Source organism: Ictidomys tridecemlineatus, chromosome X (genome assembly GCF_052094955.1).
Source record: "Ictidomys tridecemlineatus isolate mIctTri1 chromosome X, mIctTri1.hap1, whole genome shotgun sequence".
Lineage (NCBI taxonomy): Eukaryota > Metazoa > Chordata > Mammalia > Rodentia > Sciuridae > Ictidomys > Ictidomys tridecemlineatus.
In genome coordinates this window covers 18204224-18226427 of record NC_135493.1, presented here as the reverse complement: position 1 = coordinate 18226427, position 22204 = coordinate 18204224, and the positions used below count along the sequence as shown (strand labels likewise).

Genomic DNA, 22204 nt, shown 5'->3' with positions numbered 1-22204 from the left:
CAAAGCTAATCTTTATAAATGATACAAATAGAGGGCACACATGTCTTCAGGCTAAAGAACATCATATTATTAAATGTATATTCTGAGAATTTTTTTTAAATGTAGATTGGCACTATTCCCTAGTCTCATCATTGCATTAGGTCAGTAATACAAGTACAGGTTAATTATAACCTGAAGTTATTAACCAAGGAGAAGTTGCTTCCTAGATTATATTACCCTTATTCTTTCTGCAAATATGTTTGATTTTTTTCCTTCCTTCCTTTTTCTCCCTCTCTCCCTTCTTTCCTGGATTATCATATATAAAAACTAGAAGTTGTTTTGAAAAAGTTTATTTTTCAGAAGTAAAAATAGAAGTTTAAAATAACTTTCCCATACAATAATATTTATTACTTTGTTCAGTACTCTCATGCATTTAAAGCTAGCAAATTAAACAAAAAAAAATTCAGTTAATATAGATTGGGGATGTAGCTCATTGGCAGAGTACCTGTCTAGAATGCAAGAGGCCTTGGGTTCAATAGCCAAACCTGCAAAACAAATTTCTTTTTCAGCTAACAGATGTCTTTTAATGGTATAAAAGTGCATTGGGCTAACTTTTGGATTTATTCAAATTCAATAGGCTTTGGTTATACTATTTGATAGATTAGAGAACTTTTTTGATTCCAGAGCAACATCATTCACATACATATACTGGCCATGAAATAGTTAATATGAGAAAAATTTAATAAAAATCTCACTGATTCAAAACATACACGCCTGGGAAGATAATATTTTGGATTAATTATATCATGTGGGTTTTTTTCTTAAGCAATAGAAAATATATCATTAGTGAGTTTTGTTGTTTGTTTTTGTAATACTGGGGATTGAACCCAGGGCCTCACATATCCTAGGCCAGTGCTCTACCACTGAGCTACATTCCCAGTTCAATATTAGTGCTTGATATATAGTGAGTGCTCAAATATTTGTTAAATGAGTAAATGAATGAACACACTAATAAAAATATATTGTAAATTAAAATTTCCTTTTTAATAAGGAACCATGGTTGAAAGATGTTACTTAATCAGGTATGGTGGTGCACACCTCTAAACCCAATGAAGCAGGAGAATTGCAATTTTCAAGTCAGCCTGGGAAACTTAGTAGACCCTGGCTCAAAGAATAACAATGAAAAGATAGTGGGATTCAGTGGCATATGCCTGTAATTCCAGCAGCTCGGGAGGCTGAGGCAGGAGGATGGCGAGTTTAAAGCCAGCCTCAGCAACGGCGAGGCACTAAGCAACTCAGTGAGACCTTGTCTCTAAATAAAATACAAAATAGGGCTGGGGATGTGGTTCAGTGGCCGAGTGACCCTGAGTTCAATCCCCAGTATGTGTGTGTGTGTGTGTGTGTGTGTGTGTGTGTGTGTATACATACACACACACACACATACACATATATGCATGTTTCTTAAAACAAATAAATATTCAGGAATTAGTCTTACCACATTAACATACAGTGGACAAATAACTAGGATAGTTTCTCATCAAGTTTATGCAAGAAACACATATTTGACCCATGAGTATTTTCTTTTCTAATAATATATTGCTTATACCTGTTTTGAAGCATCAGCTTTTTATAAAGTCAAATAACATCCCTTTTCTCTGAAAATTAAAAAAATATGTCAAAACAGTTAAATACATTTTCATGATTTGACTTAGTACCTCATGAGGTTTTAGGAGGTCAAACACACACTGTTTCTCCAGAGTACAGTGGGGTGCATGTGGACATTAATCTCTCCATCTTGATTCAACATTTGCTGATATAGAGAAGTCTATCTCTGTGCAAGTTCAATGCCTCAACCAGGATGGTATGCACCCTCATTCTCAGTGTCCCATGTCAGTAAAAGGATTTAGGTGAGGGGAAAAAAAGCATGTTCAGGTATTTGTTCCATTTTGTTTTGGGAAGAGAAGAGTTAGAGGAGGAAGAGAGGAAAAAGATAAGTAACATGCATTGAGCTTCCAGTATGTGCCCGTGTGCTAAGGGCTTTAGACATATGACCTCACTTAGTATTTACAATAACTCTATTAGATGCCCTTACAGAGGAGGACCTTGAGATTTTCTACAGGTCCAGTGACTTACCCAAGGCCATACACAGTATGTAGCAGAACTGAGATACAAATCTAAGTTCTGACTCCAGAGCCTTCTGTCACCCATTACAATGAACTGTGAATAAACTTCATTCAGCATCTTATGTCCTGGTATTGGGACCCAATAGAAAGTAAGCTCATCAAAGCTTTCCTTCTTTACCCTGTATCCCTAGTGCCTATGATGGTGCCTAACACATAATATCTCAAAAGATGAAAGCTGAAGGTATGAATGAATAAGTTAATAAGAAATAAAAGCACACAGACTATCAAAACTGGAAGGTCTCTAATCCAACCACCTCATTTTTAAATGGGAAACCAAGGCCTAGAGAGAACAAATCACTTTCCTTAAGTTAAGAAACTAATTTGAAAGACTCAGAACTTGATTTTGGGTCTCTTCTGTGTTCTCCTCTACAACACACTGCTAACTTGTACAAATGTTTTTTAAATCATCTTCGTCAACTCTGTTATTTCCTACGAATTCTACCCTCTGGATCTAATTCCTTAATCACAAGATATTGCTCACAAGCATAAAGTAAAGAAGGTTAGAAATACTATTAGTTCTACAGAATTAAAACTCACAAGGATAGGGAACTTTGTTTTGTTCAGTTCAACATGCCTAGCACTTAGAAGATGTCCAGTAAATATTTGTTGAATAAATGAATATATATTGTTTCTTTGTCAGTGATGAGCAAATTCTTTACAGATGAGGACAATATAGATTATATCAATACTCAAATGACAAACATTTCAGTAAAATTGCTCAGTGAAATGGTACTCTCCTTTCTTTTAAACCCCCATCTTCCTCTGTAAAATGGGGGAAAAATAATAGTATTCATTTAATAGGACTGTTGAAAAACTGAAAAGAATTGATATGAAGCACTTAGCTTGGTGCTTAATACATAGTTAATGTTTAAGAAATGATAGCTATTAGTATGAATATTATTTCTTCAAACCATATTTACATAATGAAGAGAAGAAAGAAGCTCTTTGTAAAATGCCCCTGGATGCACAGTTCTCTATGTGTTTCAAAGTTTGTAAATTCTATAAGAGCTCTGAGTTATACACAGAATCCAAACATCAAAGATGCTCATATTTATGTTTTGCATAGAATTACTTGTGAAAAAATGGCAAATAAGAATTAACCTTCAGATGAACATATGATGATTATTTGTCAAATATTGCTATATTTAACTATTAAAAAAGATTACCTCTCCACGAGTTCTTGTCCATTCCAGCACAGGGTGTCATTTTCGGCCACAGGGCTATGGCTGCAGATGTAGCCAGGCAAAGCATTATAGAAGCTGATGAAAGATTTCAACTTCTGAATTAGTTCTCTGAAACAAAAACAAAACATCTGTGCATAAGAGGCAAGTAAACTCAGTATGAGAAAAGTTTAATTTCCTTATCAGCATGATAGAAAGGCTCTGCCAGGCTGATTAGTGCAATAAATGATTTTTAAAGACATTCTTGGCTACAAGGCCACAATTTAGTTTTTTTAATCAATAAAATGATATTAGGGGAAAAAAGGCTGCCTACCATATAAGGTACTATTCCTATCTGAAGGATGATTTAATTCTAACATCCATTTTCTAACACGTTTGGCAGCTTCCATTTTTTTGTTCAGAATGCTGTTACCTACATTCTCAAAGGTGCTGATTACAAGGCACACTGGAGCACTACATATCTTTTGGTTTCTGAGTGTAATTGAGTGCATTGATTGTAATTTACAATGCTATTACCCTAGAGATGGCCCCTTTCCATATAGGCTCTGGCTAATGGTTGCAGATCAGAATCACAGGGTGCTCAGAACAGTGTAAGCTTTATGAAATTCTCCTGGTAATATAGTCAGAGTAACACATATCTGCTAAAGGAGCAAGGTTTCTTTGTTCTTCATCTGTATATTATGGTCCTATGAGCGGGAGGGAAGGTCAGAGGGCTCTAGTATATTTTATTATTTATTTGCTTTGTTTTTTATGCTGTGTATGATAAGACAAATGAGTGTGTATGTGATGTGTGAGAGAGAGACAATGAGAACATATTATATATGAAAATGTATACAAACACACATATACCAGCGAAATTTCTTGCCTATTATCTTGTTTCAGCTGCATATGTATATACAAAGTGACACCATAAACTGGAGAGAAGTGAACATATTTATGAAGAAATATTTAAATATCTATATATAGATGTCCAGTGATAAACAAAAAAATACACTTTATTTTATAAAACAATGTCCCTGATAGAAAGTTAAAGTGCTCTTCACATCCAAATCTACCCTAAGTCTACACAAAGTTTTTGAAGACTCTGGCCAGGGAATTTTCTGGCAGTGAAATAATTATCAATTTTGTCTCTAGGCTAAGAATGGATGGGCCTTTGAATTTTATTTGGACACTGGTGGAAATCACAAGCTCTAAAATGCTTTTTGAGGTTTGTCTTAAGATCTGTCCAAAATGGTGGAAGTGATTATCTTGCACTTAATGCCATTTTCCATTTTATTACCATAAACTATTCATTTCATCTAATAACTTGAGTGGGGGATAGAACAAGAACAAACTAGCTCTCAGCACATGTTCATAAAGACTCACAGGAAAGCCAGGGTGATGGACAGAACGACTCATGAAAGGTTATTGGGACATATATAACACCTGATACCCCAACAGCTACTGCCTGCTGTGCCCCTACTCCCCTCACAGCCTACTCCTGGTGTCTGAGTATCATCAATCTTCAAAGAGAAGAGGCTCAATACAGAGCCCTGAAAATAAAAGTCAACATTAGTTTCTCACAGAGGAAAAAGATGGGTTCAATTAACAGCTAATAGGAGAGATGCTCTGTTTTACAAGGTAATAATACAGTCCCCAAGAGTGGAAACTGAAAGACTAAAGGCTAAGGCTGAGTAATTCTCCCCACTCCATGAGGAAATGAAATGTGGCCATTAGTCCATGGGAAACCATGGTCTTCTTTTTAATGAAAGAGTTTCCCTTAAGTTCTCCTACCTCCACACCCACTCTGATTAACGTAACTCAGGGCAAGAAAAATCTAACCCACAGCAAGGCCTTCATTTGATTTCCCAAGAAGTTGAAAATACAAGTACCCTGATTTTCTCCATTCCTCCCAACTTTATAATTTTCTTCTCTGAACATAAAGATCATTGACAAGTTGAAGAAGATCCAGATGAGGTTGGATCTAAATGTCAAGGGGATGAGGGATTGTAATAAACATAAGACCTTCCACTTTAGTATGGAAGGATATTACTTGGAAGGGTAAAGATAAAAATCTAATAAAACCACAAGAAATGTGGATAGTGTAACACCATCTTGGTTTATCATATTCTAGAACTCAGAGAAACTCTTTTAAACTTGAATGAGGTAACTTAGAGAAATAAAAGGTCATACTACTTCACAGAGTATGTATTACCTCTCCAGGACACATAGAATGGACAAAATGGGACTGTTTTTTTTTACAACTTACTTTTGAATTTGTTATTTTGAACTGATAACACAGTTTTATTTTACAACCACGTTATAATTATGGTCTGGTTCTCAGAATAACCTCTTCAATCCTATGATGAGCAATAGCTAAGAATACTGACTTTAGAGTCTAACCTAAGTGATTTTCAAAACCCAGCTACTCTCCCACTTATGCAGCAATGAAACTTAGGCAACTTCTAACTTTCTCTGAACTTCAGTTTTCTCATCTGTAAAAGGAAGATAATGATAGCAACTATCTAAGTGTTTACCATAGTACTCACACAAGTAAGCAGAGTTGTCCCTCTGTGATATTAGCCATGGCCAATATTACCATTGCCATGAATCTATAGAATAGAAACACACTATACATATGAAGTATGTATTATACAGAAAAATTTATGTATGAAAGATAATTTTTTTTAAAGAGAGAGTGAGAGAGGAGCGAGAGAGAGGGAGAGAGAGAATTTTTAATATTTATTTTTCAGTTCTCGGCGGACACAACATCTTTGTTTGTATGTGGTGCTGAGGATCGAACCCGGGCCACACGCATGCCAGGCGAGCGCGCTACCGCTTGAGCCACATCCCCAGCCCGAAAGATAATTTTTAAAAAATTAATTTCCAGGGGCTGGGGGTGTGGCTCAGTGGTAGAGTGCTTGTCTCGTACGTGTGACGCACTGGGTTCAATCCTCAGCACCACATAAAAATAAATAAAATAAAGATTTAAAAAAATTAATTTCCAGGGCTGGAGTTATGGCTCAGCAGTAGAGTGCTAGTCTAGCATGTGTGAGGCCCATGGTTTGATCCTCAGCACCACATAATAATAAATAAAATAAAAGTATTGCATCCAACTACCACTAAAAAATTTAATTTTTTAAAAAATTTAAATTCCAGATAACTTCATGTGCACAATATAATTAAAATCCCTCATCTTTTGATGTGGGTATTAATAGGCACAACCATGTTCTCTCTCAACAGATGTTTTTCTGGTATTATTTTTCAAAGACTAGCTAGCTTAAAACACACACACACACACACACACACACACACTCTCAGACATACCAGGCACAATGACACACATCTGTAATCCCAGCCACTTGGCTCAGAAGGCTGATTCATGGAGATAGCAAGTTCAAGTCCAGCCTGAGCAACTTAGAAGACCTTATACCAAGATAAAAGAAAAAGTTTGGATGTGGTTGTACACACCTATAATCCCAGTGATTTGGGAAGCTGAGGAAGGAAGATTATAATTCAAGGCCAGCTTCAACAATTTAGTGAGGCTCTAAGCAACTGAGTGTGACCCTGTCTCAAAATAAAAATTATAAAGAACTGGGGATGTAGCTCAGTGGTTATGCACCCCTGGGTTCAATCCCTAGTACCCCCCCAACAAAAGCAGAAAACAACAACAAACAAAACAAAATAAAACAGAAATAAAAAATAAAATGGGCTGGGGATGTGTCTCAGAGGTTAAGTACCCCTGGGTTCTTAACCTAGTACTTAATCCCCAGTACCCAAAAGAAAGAAAGAAAAAAGCAAAAGGGCCAGAGATGTATTTCAATGGTGAGAGCCCCTGGGTTCAATCTCGACTAATACAAAAACAAATAACACAAAAAATCTAGACACACACACACACATTTAAAAAAAACACACAAAAATCTAGCTAGCTAATGGGCTGAGTAAACCTCTTGACTCATGTGGTATGGAAACTGAATTCTTTTTCTCTGAGCCTTGTAGGAAGGTAGTGGTGGTGGCCTTCACAGGGATTTGTTTCTAAGAATTTAAGAATCAGATGTAAAAGGCTGAGATAAAGTCAAAATAAAAATATTAGTTAGTCATCAGAGAATTACAAATCAAAACTACATTGAGATACCACTTTACACGGACTAAGATGATTATAATGGAAAACACAGACCTCAACAAGTGTTGATGGGGATGTAGAGAAACTGGAAACCTCACATATTGCTGGTGAGAATGCAAAATGGCACCACCACTGTGGAAAAGTAGTTGGCAGGTACTCATAAAGTTAAGCACAGAGTTACCAAATAACCCAGCAATTCCACACTTACGTATATACCAAAAAAGATTGATAAAAAGTACTCAGACAAGTACATGTTCACAGCAGCTCTATCAACAATAGCCACATGGTAGAACAAGATAAATGTCAATTTTCTTATGAATAAACAAAATGTGGTATATACATTCAATTGAATACTATTAAGGCTTAAAAAGGAATAGAATTCTGACAGAGGCTACAACATGGATGAACTCTGAAAATGCTATGCTAAATGAAAGAAGCCAGTCACGAAAGACAACATATTATATGATTCCATTTACATTTAAATATTCAGAATAGGCAAATCTATAGAGATATAAAGTAGATATGTGGTTATTTGAGGCTGAGATAAATAAGGGGATAGGGAGACAATAGTGAAAAGGTACAAGATTTCTTCTTGAGGTGATGAAATACTGCTAAAATTGATTGTGCTGTTGGCTGAATATCTGTGAATATACTCAACTGATTGAATTATGTACTTTAAAAGGATGAATTGTATGGCATGTGGATTATATTTCAATAAAGCTATCACCATGTTCTTCCAAAAATTGAGTACAGAAGAGGTAAGAAATATCTCTAAGAGAAAGAGAGGCTTGTCTACTGTGTGGGGAGAGCTGCCAATTGGAAGAATGGAAGGAGGCAGAAGAACTTGGGAAAACAGAGTGGGATGGACACAAAGTAAACATACAGGTGAGCAATGAGAATGGAAATTTGTAAGATATGCAACTTTAGCACTGTAAATCTGTAACCTATGGTTACATTATATTTTTTCCCTCATCATTTATAAAGGCTTTTGATTTTCTTTTTCATTATAAAAGAAACATACACTCATTGTGGGTAGTAAAAATAAAGAAAGGTAGAAGAAAAAAAAACATTCACATCCCACTGCTACAGATAATCATTGTTAATATTTAGGTATATTTCTTTCCTGACTTTTCACTTGAATAAAGTTTCACATTTATTTTTTCAAACTTTTTTTTGGCAGTATTGGGGATTAAACCCAGGGTCTTGTACATGCCAGGCAAGTGATCTACCACTGAGCTACCTCCCCAGCCCAAAATCTATTCTTCTGCATAGGTTTGTTTATTGAGTTATTTATGGTTCTCAGTGTGTATTATATCCATTAGAAGTCACATAGAATAAAAGTGGATTTGATTGGAAAGGAACCTTAGAATAATGAAATAGGAACTTCAGGTGTAGCTCCATTGCAGAGTACTTGCCTAATTTACCTAGCATGCATGAGAACCATGGTTTCATTTCTATCACTGCAAAATAATAAAAAAAAATAAGTTGCTTCTCAAATAATCCTCAGCTTTGTGGAATGAAGTAGTTCCCATCAGTTGGAGAACAACACAGCTACCAAACTCCAATACCCCCAGAGTCCCAAATGGCAGTGTTATTATAGTTCATGCCATTCTTTTATGCAAAAGCTTCTGTATTACTGTGAGAAAATAAATCTTGGTTGCCAAAAGAAACTCAAACTCTTTAAAATAAATCCAAACATACTATTTTGGAGGACAGAAAAAAAGAAGGCTTTCTAAACTGTTGGAGAGTCAATGAGCTTTTCAAAAAGGACAGCAACAACAGGTGATAATGTCCTCTGACACCATGGCAGCAGAGTGTGACAGGAGTAGTTTACCCCCTACTGAGTTTACTGTGCCTTTCTTGATTCTCCTTCTCTTTGTATCTTCCTGTCATTCCTTCCTAAACTTGCTTTTATGTGACAATTAAGTGTATGTGTATGTTTTCTTAAATAAAGCTTTATATTCTTTGGCTTCTAATTTTAAAAGGAAATTTGCCAAATCTTTCTATTTTTTCTCTTTATAAAGACACCTGAAGCTAAGTTAAATGACATATTAATTCCCCACGTATGACCCAGTCCCGATTTTTCCTTTGTGCTAGTAGCCCATGAAGACAACAAAAGAATCTCTACCCATGAACTACAGCAGCCTGTTCAACTGAATTGTTTCTAGAAAATATGGACAATTAGTTGCCTGAGATAGAAAAACAATTTGATTGTTCTTTGATTCTAACTCCACTTTATTCTGAATACTAACATGCTGAACATACCATTGCCATTTAAATAGTGGAGCCTGTGGTTGTCAGGACAAACCCAACATTTGCTTCTGACAACCTGCTCAGGAAAAAGAGTCTCTTCATAGAGGTTCTCTTTCAGTCTATTACATGTAGAACTAAAGGATAGGGCTCCTTTGCATGCATGAGCCATTTTGAAATATTGCTGCTGAGGGCACGTGATCTTCCCTGGAGGGCTTCCATCATCCTAGAGAGAGGGGCGTCCTGGTCTGTGGTTATGGGGGAGGGGATCGCCTTTGCTTTCTTGCAATGATTTGCTTGGGCAGGCATCAAAGCAGCACTAATTGGAAACCACTGCAAATAAAAACAGCCTTTCATCCCTGACTGCAGCCCCTGAACTTTTTTTTTTATTATTATTAAGGTTCTTTTTTTTTGTTAATGTAAAGTAATACAAGCTCACTGTTTAAAAAATAATTGAAAAATGCAAAAAAAAAAGTACATAAAATCAAATAACTAAGATTGGAATGGTACAAGATCATACCTAATTCTGTGGGAAAGAGCCTTTCAATTTGACCCCAAACAACTTTCTGAACTTCTGAAGATTAGAATACTTTTTCACATCTTGTTCCCTTTGCCTGGAACACCTTCCTTCCCTCTTCCATCTGTTGAATTTCTACTTATTCTTACGGCTGAGCTCAAAAGATGCCTTTTCCAAGTAGCCTTTCTTGACTCTCCCAGCAGAGCTGCTAGCTTCCTCATCTGTGATGCCGTGACTCTTTTACATAACTCTGTTTTGGCACTCATCCCCAACATATGAAATTATTTATTTATGTGTCTGTCTCCCTAACTAGACTAGGAGCTCCTCCTACCCCTCACACAATGCTCAGCATACAGAAGGTGACGACAAATATTGAAAGAAGTAGAGTCCTATAAGACAGAAGTTCCATAAGATAGAATGATTTTTATACCAGACTTTAAATTTTCTCATTCACTCAAGACATTTTTGTGGTTTTGGTCAGAAGATGAAAGGCTTTCAAAGCTACCTAGCCAAAGTTAGAGAAGTAGTCCAAGGGGAAGTGAGAGAAGTACTGATTTTCAATAAGGGAGATGAGAACACCTTTGTTCTTTTCTTTCTAGGTCATTTAGTAGTGTCATGTAATCCACTGCTCCTTTAGACCAACACAGAGGAGAAGGAGAGGATGCAGATGGCTGTTAACACATAAATATAATTTCACAAGGATGGAGGAACTGTTATCAGCTGGGACAGAAGCTTGGTATATAGATGCAAGTTGGACTATTTGACTATAGATTTAGGGTTTGGAAAATGGAAAGGTATGCTCATATTTTCTACCAAATAGTTTCTGGAATATGGAAATGACAAGGTAAATAGTACCACAAGGAAAATGGTAAAGAAACCATTCAGGAGAGTCAGGGATGGAGAGGCTAAGATGTGCTGAAAATATTGGAGGTGGAAGGGGCTGTGAAGATCTGATTGCTTCTATTTTGGTTCTTCTACATGTGCATCTTGTTTGACTCTCACTGTTTTAAATTTGATGACAGATATTTTCAATAGTTATCCCTTAAAGGAACCCCAAGTGCCATATATAGACCACCCGTTGAGTATAAAATCGCCTTTAAATTGAACTAAGCTATTTCTAAGATTAGTTGTGTGTTGCAAACTACCCAGTTGGGGGCAGACAAAACAAACAGATGACTTCTGAATGCTACCAAAGGAATTCTGCATTTCTTTGTGTGTTGTTATTTTAATAAGGCAAAGGGCTTTTCAAGTCATAATCAGATTCAGACAGCTCCCTCACAACCTCAACAGATTGAATGCTGCAATAGGGTTCCTTTAGAATGATCATATTTTTAACTACTGAGGATGGAGCTTGGGCATGGGTGTGGGGAGTGCTAGAGGCACGCATATATTTTTCTGGACAGTATGAAATGCTGTGCAGAACACACTGAGAAATTTATAGAGGTACTAACACTCTGCCAAAACAAACCCTTCTGATAACATCAGATTGGGGGGGGGCAGCGCATTTAGCAAGAGATCATCTTAATCCCCACTCCTTTCCTCTAAGAAAGTTTACGATTATTTGAAGGAGTTGAATGAAATCAGACACGCTGCTGTTGTTTTGTTCAATCCTTCTGTTAGAAAATTCAGAAAGAAAGGCTCCATATCAGACTCTAAGGCTTCATCTAGCAAAAAAAAAAAAAAAAAAAAGAAAGAAAGAAAGAAAAGAAAAGATGGGAATATCATGAGGCAGGTTCATTCTCCCAATACCCAAAGGAGCCCTGTCTAACTGCCACTTACTCAAGTCTATAGATTTTGTTGATTTCTCTTTTATTTTATTTGAGGTTAGCTACAAGTTCAAAAATGACTCTAAAAACAATGTCATACCTGGTTGACCAGAAAATTTTTCCTTTCCCTGGAAGATCAACAGCCTGGTATGGTGAATGAGACAGAAACCATGACAGAAGCCATGGCAGCAGGACCTTGATATACCTCTGGATCAACAGGACAATTTCTGTTTTTTAATTTTATTTATTCTAATTTTTAATTATACATAAAATTGTACATACTGAACAGGGCAGTTTCAATATAGAACTAGATTAGTATGTTTACTTTGAAAAAGCTCCACATGTGGTTTGTTACAAATTCATATACCACTTCCTTCATAAAGCCTCAACTCTAATTTCCCTGGGCAGAGGTTCTGTCTGTCCATGCATCTTGCCTCTGTACTCTGAAATTCTTTGGCTTTAGTTCTCATAACACTATCTTTGGACTTGTTTGCATTTAAAGTCTATTTCCCCATTAGACCGAGCTGAAGAACAGGGACTATTTATTGGTATTTTCACTACCCAGTATATATTATACCACTAAAAAGTTTTAAATAAATTCCTGTTGAACTGAATATATAGATATAGATATATGGTATGTATTATATATCTGTAAGTATATGATACCTCATATACTATGATAAGATATATCATATATATGGTATGTATCATATATCTATATCTACATATACACATGTATATGTATATATTCACTTCAGTTAAATATGGAAGGGGTTTTCACTATTTAAAAGTTAATGTCTTACATGGACTGAGGTTAATTCCTTAGGAGCTTCAGTGGTTCAGGCCAAGAGTGAAGGCAATGGAAAACAATGAACAAAGGACAAACAGAAGGTAAAGAGGGCCTTGATATATGGCCTAATTCTGTCATTCCAGAGTGACAAAAATGTCCCAAAGAACCCCTAAGTGGCTAAAAAAAATGATTCTCAAATATCGTGGTGTTAGGAGGCTGGTCCATAAATTTCTTGATATTCCTCTCTTCAAGAAGTGGAGCATGATTTCCCTCCTCTTAAATATGTATTAATACTTGTTTCTAACAAATCTGTCAGAATTAATCGTGTGTCACTTCTAATACTAGGTCATTAAAGATGATACAGCTTCCTCTTTGCTTTCTTCCATGGATCACTTATTGTGGGGAAGCCAATTGCCATGTTGTTTCAGAGGTCTACCTAGCAAGGAACTCAGGCCTCCTTCCAACAAGCAGCACTAACTTGCCAAACCTCTAAGTGAGCCATTTTGACTCTAGCCTTAGTCAAATCGTAGCTCTAGGCTGGGGGTATAAATCTGGGTTTCATTCCCAGAACCAAAACCAAACAAACAAAACCCAAACCACACTGCAACCCCAGGCAACATCTTGACTGAAAATTCCTTAGAGACTTTGAGAACCACCTACTTAACCATTTCAATATTTCTGATGGACATAAACTGTAAAATAATAATTATTTTATATAGTTGTTTTTGGTAATTCATTATGTAGTAATAAGACTATTATAATTCCTTTACAATCTTAAAAATAATTGAAGAACTTCAAAAGTTTTAGTTTATATATTATATATTTAACAATATTTACTATTTTAGAAATTAAAACTCAGAAAAAATTAAGACCTATTATTAATTTAAAATTAGCCATCATATATTCAAAATGTGTAAATATAAATAACATTTTATTAATAAATTAATGACAAAAGTAACATTTGTTTCTTTTTGCAAGATATCTTTACTGTCTGACTTGTTAGAATACAGGTAGCTTCTCCTACTGACTTCTGTATTTAATCTGTTGCAATTTTGTTTTGGTTGAAATATATGAACAAGACTTACTTAAACTGAAAAGTTTTTTCTCAGCAAGAGAAACAATAAGAGAGGTAAATAGGGAGCCTACATCCTGGGAACAAATCTTTACTCCTCACACTTCAGATAGAGCCCTAATATCCAGAGTATACAAAGAACTCAAAAAATTAGACAATAAGATAACAAATAACCCAATCAACAAATGGGCCAAGGACCTGAACAGACACTTCTTAGAGGAGGACATACAATCAATCAACAAGTACATGAAAAAATGCTCACCATCTCTAGCAGTCAGAGAAATGCAAATCAAAACCACCCTAAGATACCATCTCACTCCAGTAAGATTGGCAGCCATTCTGAAGTCAAACAACAACAAGTGCTGGCGAGGATGTGAGGAAAAGGGTACTCTTGTACATTGCTGGTGGGACTACAAACTGGTGCGGCCAATTTGGAAAGCAGTATGGAGATTCCTGGGAAAACTGGGAATGGAACCACCATTTGACCCAGCTATTGCCCTTCTCGGACTATTCCCTGAAGACCTTAAAAGAGCGTACTACAGGGATACTGCCACATGGATGTTCATAGCAGCACAATTCACAATTGCTAGACTGTGGAAACAACCCAGATGCCCTTCAATAGATGAATGGATAAAAAAAAATGTGGCATTTATACACCATGGAGTATTACACAGCACTAAAAAATGACAAAATCATGGAATTTGCGGGGACATGGATGGCACTAGAGCAGATTATGCTTAGTGAAGCTAGCCAATCCCTAAAAAACAAATTCCAAATGTCTTCTTTGATATAAGGAGAGCAACTAAGAACAGAGCGGGGAGGAAGAGGAGGAAGAAAAGATTAACATTAAACAGAGACATGAGGTGGGAGGGAAAGGCAGAGGAAAGGGAAGTTGCATGGAAATGAAGGGAGACCCTCATTGCTATACAAAATTACATATAAGAGGTTGTGAGGGGAATGGGAAAATAAACAAGGAGAGAAATGAATTACAGTAGATGGGGTAGAGAGAGAAGATGTGAGGGAAGAGGAGGGAGGATAGTAGGGAATAGGAAAGGTAGCAGAATACAACAGTCACTAGTATGGCAGTATGTAAAAATGTGGATGTGTAACCGATGTGATTCTGCAATCTATATCTGGGGTAAAAATGGGAGTTCATAACCCACTTGAATCTAATGTATGAAATATGATATGTCAAGAGCTTTGTAATGTTGTGAACAACCAATAAAAAAAAGAAAAAAAGAAATATATAAACAAACTCTAGCTCCACTCAGATATACAGTTACCAAAGGAAGATCTCACAGAAACTTACTGACACCCCAAAAGGTCTCTGTGACTCCCAGAGGTTCTTGAATCGCACTTTAACTAGGCTGCTATAAGGAAACTAGAAATCTATTAAATTGGAAGTCAACAAGAGAAAAGAAAATGGAACATTTTGCATTGTTTCCTTGGGGCACACATGCTCTCTCAAGCTACATTACACCTTCTCTTATTCTAAACTGAACCATATAAGGCTCAGAATTACTATTTCAAAACTTCCTATAGTAAATCAAGAGGAATTAAATAACTTACCCCAAATCTGATACATTACTTATTTCATCTCTTAAATTTTTTTTTTTTTTGGTACTGGGGATTGAACCCAGGGGTATTTAATCACTAAGCCACATCCCTAGCCCTTTTTATTTTTTGAGACAGGGTGTCATTGAGTTGCTTAGAGCTTCGCTAAATTGTTGAGGTTGACTTTGTACTTGTGATCCTCCTGCCTCAACCTCCTGAGCTGCTGGGATTACGGGCATGTGCTATTACTCCAGACTTAATTTTCCATCTATAGGCCAAGTCCCTCAAAATCAACAGGAAGAAGAGCTCATGCCATCAATTTTTGAGCCAGTGACAGAGTTAGCTTTTGGGGTATGGAAATTCTCAGTTGTGATATGCTTCCCATCTAATTTCCACCCCTCAAGTATAACCAAGGAATTAGAACAGGGTTGGAGGGAAGCTAGATGGGCTGAGTGAAAGTAAAAGGAAGAAGAAGTCATATTTTGTCCCTTGACTGTTGTTTCAAGAAATATAAACTAGATCCTTCCTTTTATTGCTTTAAAAAGAGTATATAAAGTGTGCAGTATATGCATGTGTGTGTATGTGTATACATGAGTGGGTCTTGTCAGTGTCTTTCTGATAAACTTAATCCTGCCTCACTGTTAATAATGGGAAGACTCACAAATCAAGCCATGAAACGGTAGCACCTGATTGCATGTACAAAATATTGTTTACTCAAAAAAGGGTCTTGAATAGGGAAGTTCATTCCAGTCTGTGTTGCTATTCTAGTTATTTACATATGGAAAGTTTACATTGAAATATGATTCAGATACAATAAAATATCTTTTTTCTTTAACATTAACAGATAATGGAATTTAATTAAGCACTCCACACAGACGAACTAAATAACATGTATTTACAAAACTTCACTCCAGTGGTTTTTGACCTTAAACACAATTGCTAATTGTATGCTGAAACAAAGAAAAAAAAAAAACACCTCACCTTCTTCGGCTGGACAAGGTTTCTTCATGTTCTACACGAGCAACTTTTAACACCTTCTTGTCAATAAACAGATCTTCAGGATAATAAGCAGATCTATACTGGCGTTGTTGAGAATGGGCACATAACTTGCCAATCTGAAAAAAGAAATGCAATATAATTATATGATACTTTCACAAAAATCATAGTAGAAACAAATTCTGAAATGCATTTCAATTTCCTCCCTGAATTTCCCTTTTTTTCTTTTTGTACTGGGGTTTGAACCCAGGGGTGCTTAACCGCTGAGTCACATCCCCAGCCCTTTTTATAGTTTGAGACAGGGTCTTACTAAGTATTTAGGGCCTCACTAAGTTGCTGAGGCTGGCCTTGAACTTGTGATAGTCCTGCCTCAACCTCCCACCTGGCTGGGATCACAGGTGTACACCACAGCTGGTCCACTTTCCTTGTAAAGAACAGAACACAGTTATTACCAGAGTTTAAAAAAAGTGATAAGGTTTGAAGACAAGAAATCATTGATTGAAAAGAAAGCAAAAGGCTAGTGGGGAAGGGAACTCATTCTAAACACACAGCTTACTCAGAGATTTCCTAAGAAGATAAATAAATTTTTAACTTGAGAAGACCCTTTACACAGGCTTCATGCTATTGATACCTTTTAATGGCACTTGGTGTTTATATTTATGAATAAGTTCAGAAAAGAGAACTGCAAAATTGAGGAAGAACTGCTATTGGAGATTGGGGCGTGAGAAGTGTTGAGTAGCCTATTGATAAAACAGAAGCCTTCCATGCGCCGAGTGCTCCTGATTCTAATGAACATTTCATTATAAGAATCAAGCTAAGGGAGTCTGAAAACTGTCAGAGTAGTTACTCATCTGACTTTCCTAAAAATGCCCAAGGAAAGACAGCAAGTCAACCAGTGAACAGTCAGTGTCATCAGCTGTGAATCATATGCCATTGTGTGAGCCCAGGATTGAGAGTATTAAAGAGCATAGGTGCTCAAGGCAGCCAGGCAGTCTGCCTGCCTGCCTTCTTTCTTTTTCACCTCCCCTTTTCCCCTTTCTCTTTCATGCCCTTATAATTCTTTTCATTCATTCATTCATTCAAAAATACTCATTGGATATCTCCTTCTAAAACATACCTCTTTTACACTCATGTAGCAAAAATATTTTGTCTTAAATGGCTTTAACTCTTAGCTCCATTCTAATTGGTTTCTTTGGTTAAATTATTTGCAGATTTGTCATTTTTTCACTTTCAGACAAAAGCTTAAATGAAATTCCATATGAAGAATCATAAATATTGGCAGGAACACTGGTGCACACCTCTAATTCCAGCAACTTGAGAGGCCAACACAGGGATTGTGAGTTGGAGGCCAATTAGGGTAACTTATTGAAAAACTGTCACTAAAAAATAAAAAAAGGTTGAGAATGTGGCTCAGTGATAAAAAAAAAAATCCCTAGCTTCAATCCTTTACCAAAGAAAGAAAGAAATGACTATTAACTTTCTTACATGTCTCACTTCTGCCAGACACTATGCTAAATATTACCATCCACATTTTATTTTGTTTACTTTCCTTGTGGTATTAGAGATTGAATCCACAGGTACTCTACCATTCAGGTATGCCTCCAGTCCTGTTTATTTTTTTTATTGAGACAAGGATCTTGCTAAGTTGCCCAGGCTGGCCTACAACTTGCAATTGTCCTGACTCAGCCTTCTGAACAGCTGTGATTTAAAAATGTGCCAGTATGCTCAGATACCATCCCCATTTTATAGATTAGGAGATTGAGTCTCAAGGAGGCTTAGACTTTCCTGAGACAAGTGCGCAGTGAATCCTCTTGCCTGACTTTGAACCCATTTTTTCTGACTGCAAATCTCATGCAACAATACTTTCCTAGGATATGATACTTGATTTCTACTTATATTCTGTTTTGAAAAAAATTCATAGGCCTCAAAAACATAGCTAGTCAACATTGCCAAGGTTAACATATAGATTGTAAACTTCAAGAAAAACACTAGAAAAACAAGGGTTCTATCTTCATCACTTCTGTACCTTCACAAAATTCAGACCAGTTTGGTACATGATTAGGTATGTGAGGTGAATTAACTGAAGTGAAGTGAAGGAACCTTTTATTATCAGGTCTAGTATACCACTCTACTGATAAGCCATGACTCTTTGTGGTAATCCTGGCTGCTAGATTTTTCAGGTTGGCCCTGATAGCATTTGTTAAATTATATGTCTATATGTAAAGGCATAAATGGCTTTTAGTTTACAGAGCTTTTGAAGGTTTTCCACAAAAAATATATTTCCCATACTTTTTTTCTGCAATTCTAGGGCTGAAACCCAGGGCTTTGCACTTTCCCAGTAAGCACTGTACTACCAAACTATGCTCTCAGCCCCTAAATGTATTCTTTTTTGTGTGTTTGTGGTATTGGGTTCAAACCCAGGGCTGTGCACATGATAAGGACGAACTGTCCTACTCACCTACTTTCCCAACCCCTTAAATATTTAAATTAGGAAAAAATTATCTAGAATCAACAGTAGAATCACCTCCATTTATGAAACACAGCATCTATCATTTGACATTCCTATTACCTATTCTCAATATTTTATTCTAATGGAACAAAACAAAAGTTGAGGACACTTAAAATATTCCATCTGGCTTTGGAATGTATGATATTGAAATTTTCTCAAGTGTTTATGTAATGCTGTTTGACTTGGGCTAATACTAACTTCAAATAAAGTATCTGCATTCTCTGAATATGCCCTAATGGGGAGGAGTCTGGTAGGTTGCTTTAGGCCAAGGGCTGCCCAGGTGGACTGGGGAGTTAAATTGAAATCACTTCCAAAGAATATAACACAGATACAAATAGCTGAAGGCAGACTGTGCATTATAACTATATGTCTATAGATATATACATATTTACTTTGTTAAGCCACAGGTGAAATTTCATAGAACTAAACACTTCATTTTGTTTCCTAAATATCTATTTATTATTCTGTGAACATACATCAATGTGAGAGTCTATTTCACCAGGATCAAAGTATTCTTAGAACATTCAGGTGCATGGGACACATTCTCTTGACCTACACCTGTTCCAAGTCCAGCACCAAAATAAAATCTTTCACACATCTTTCACAGTAACTTGTCTACTTACACCCCATAGCTGTGAACTCTCCCTATGTATTGAAAGCCAGCCCTTTGTATAGTGAACACTAATTGGGCCACAGCAAGACTTTAAAGTATTTGTCCCCTACCCCACCCCAACCTACTGGAAAAGGGTGCAGCTGAGGCAGAGGTAGGAAGGTTAAGAATAAATGAGAATGTAGCGAGTCTGTAGTCTGACCTTTCTTCGCAAGCCACCCAATGTGGCATTAGCAAGCAGACTTCCCAAAGCTCTGTGTGGGGTAAGGGGCAAACAATGGTGTCCTGCCAATCCCCCCACTCCCCCATCTGAAATATGCCACATCTTATCAGACAGGCTGTATTTTCTTCCACAAATCTACCATGAAGCAAGTTCTTCTCATATACAAAGCATTTGTCAAATCTATGCCCCCCTCCTTTGAGCCCTTCTCCCCACATCTTTCACCTCCACACTGTGTGAGCTGGAGGTGAATAGTGTGAGCTTATATTGAGAAGTAGACACTAAAAAAAAAAGAACATAATTTACAAAGAGATGCAGCATTCATGTTGACAAAGTCCTTTCAACTTCACACTTGAGAAACATCAGGCTATGCTGGGAGAACTGGGTCTTATTCTTCAGCTGCAAAAGAAGCCAGCCTCCCAAGTGGCATTTTAGAAATCTGTAGCCTGTCCAGGAGTTTTAGGCTCTTAAATAGTAAGTGAAATCCAATTTCCTTTTACTAACTAATGTACCTAGTCAAGAATGCTGCTACCTTTAAATTTGGTCAGTTGGAGTGAATTTATTAGACAGGTGAGTATCTCTATCAGAAGACCTGGAATAAATTACCTTTTGTTTTCCATGAACCATGATTCCTAATAATACCTTTATTTATGGGCCAGAACCTGTGGCAGGAAAAGCAATAGTGCTTTGAACTGTTACAAGTCCTGAAATTTAAGAAGGCAGGATCTCTGACCTTAACCTAGCCAGCAAGTCACTCTGAAAATCTTAGCACCACCCTTTCCCATCAGAATCCAGAGGCATTATCTTTATGCATACAGGAATCAAACATACTGGGGCCCAGTAAGGTATAGTGAAGAGCTCAGTAGGCTGGGCATCAGTAGACTTAGCCTACAATCCCATTTCATCATTTTCTCTTTTAAATTGTTGCATAACAATTGCACATATTCATGGGATACTGTGTGATATGTCAACACATGTTCACAACCTGCAATTATCAAATCAGGGTAATTACATATCCATCACCTCCAACATTTATCATCCCTTTGTGGTGTAAATATTCAAAATCTTTTCTGTCTATTTTTCCAATATATAATAAATTATTGCTAACTATAGTCACCCTATTGTGCTATAGAACACTAGAACCTATTCCTCCTGCCCTAACTATAATTTTTGTACCTGTTAACCACCCTTTCCCTATCTCCCCAGACTGTCCTCAATCCTTCCTGGGCTATGATAATCACCATTCATTCTACTCTTCCATGAGAACAACTATTTTAGTTTTTGCCTGAGGGACAGCATGCAGTATTTGTCTTTATGTGCTGGCTTATTTCAGTAAGCACAATGCTCTGCCACTCAGCTACAGCCCCAGCCCTGAAGCTTGGTCTTTTTATGCTAAGTGTGACAAAGAAGTAGACAGTGGTGAAGTGAAATTGGACAAAAGTGCTATAATCTAATGATAATATACTAGGTGAACAAAGCAAGTTTTTCTTATTCAGATTCCTCTCTATCTTCATGTCTTTGGAGATTAGTACATTCTTCTTCTTCATTTACATAATATTTGCCTCTTGGATGAGTGTCTGATGCTCTACTTCAGGTAAGAGTCTGCTAGATTTTGTCTTGTCAGGTGAAGGTAAGAGTAACCTTCCTGCTTCTGCTGTTTTCTCAAGGGCCAAGGTGCCATATTTTGGGGTGATGTGTCCTGAACTCCATGCAAAGGTTTTGGTTTGTCATAATTTACACCTGCACACCATAACTGCTATGTTTATGGCCCAATGGTTAAAAATCTAACACTTATTCTTAGTACCCCATTCACTGCACAGTCTGAGAATTCTCAACAAACAAAAACCTCAGACCTGCTCTTTCACTCTGGCTGACTGAGCAGAGAAAGAGCCTGTGTTGTGAGCTTCTCAAACTCTTTTGAAACATAACATTTTATTCCAGCCTAGTGCTTCACAAATAACTTCGACATCCATTCTTCATTCCTTCCAGTGAATTCTACAACAATCCTCTGAGTTTATTGAGCAGGTTTTATTAACCCCACTTTGGAGATAAAGAAAACAGGTTCATAACTATTGAGGAACTTAAAGCAAAGTCATAGTGCTAGGAAATGACAGAACTGAGACTTTTTGATTCCAAAAGTTATGATGATGATGATGATGATGATGATGATGATGATTTGTTTCTGATGCCTCATTCTGTGCCATCCTCTGTGTCTGTGAACAGCATAGACTTTGAGACATCCCAGTACTGGGTGTGGTCCAGATCTGAAATCTGGTGGACATTCAATTTATAATCAGAGAGTGGTGATGAATGATGAAAAATACAAAAACATACTAAAAGAAAGTCTTAAGTTAGTCAAGACAAACAGAAAACTGACATCTGATTTTAACTTGGGTTTCTGGCAGTATTTCTAACAGGGTTAAGTCAATAGTGGTGTGATTTAAATTTCTTAGTCTGCCAAGTAAGAGTCAATTA

The 22204-nt window shown here is 36.8% G+C and overlaps 1 protein-coding gene across 1 annotated transcript in view; it reads right to left on the bottom strand.

Annotated features, from left to right (window-relative positions):
- The window catches only part of Gpc3 (glypican 3), a 399890-nt gene that overhangs the window by 124340 nt on the left and 253346 nt on the right, over nucleotides 1-22204 (bottom strand). Inside the window, exons 4-5 of the mRNA XM_005337686.3 lie at nucleotides 16376-16509; nucleotides 3329-3454 (exon numbers count right to left, since the gene is read on the bottom strand). Coding sequence (XP_005337743.1) covers nucleotides 3329-3454; nucleotides 16376-16509 — 260 coding nt within the window. The remainder of the gene's footprint in view (nucleotides 1-3328; nucleotides 3455-16375; nucleotides 16510-22204) is intronic.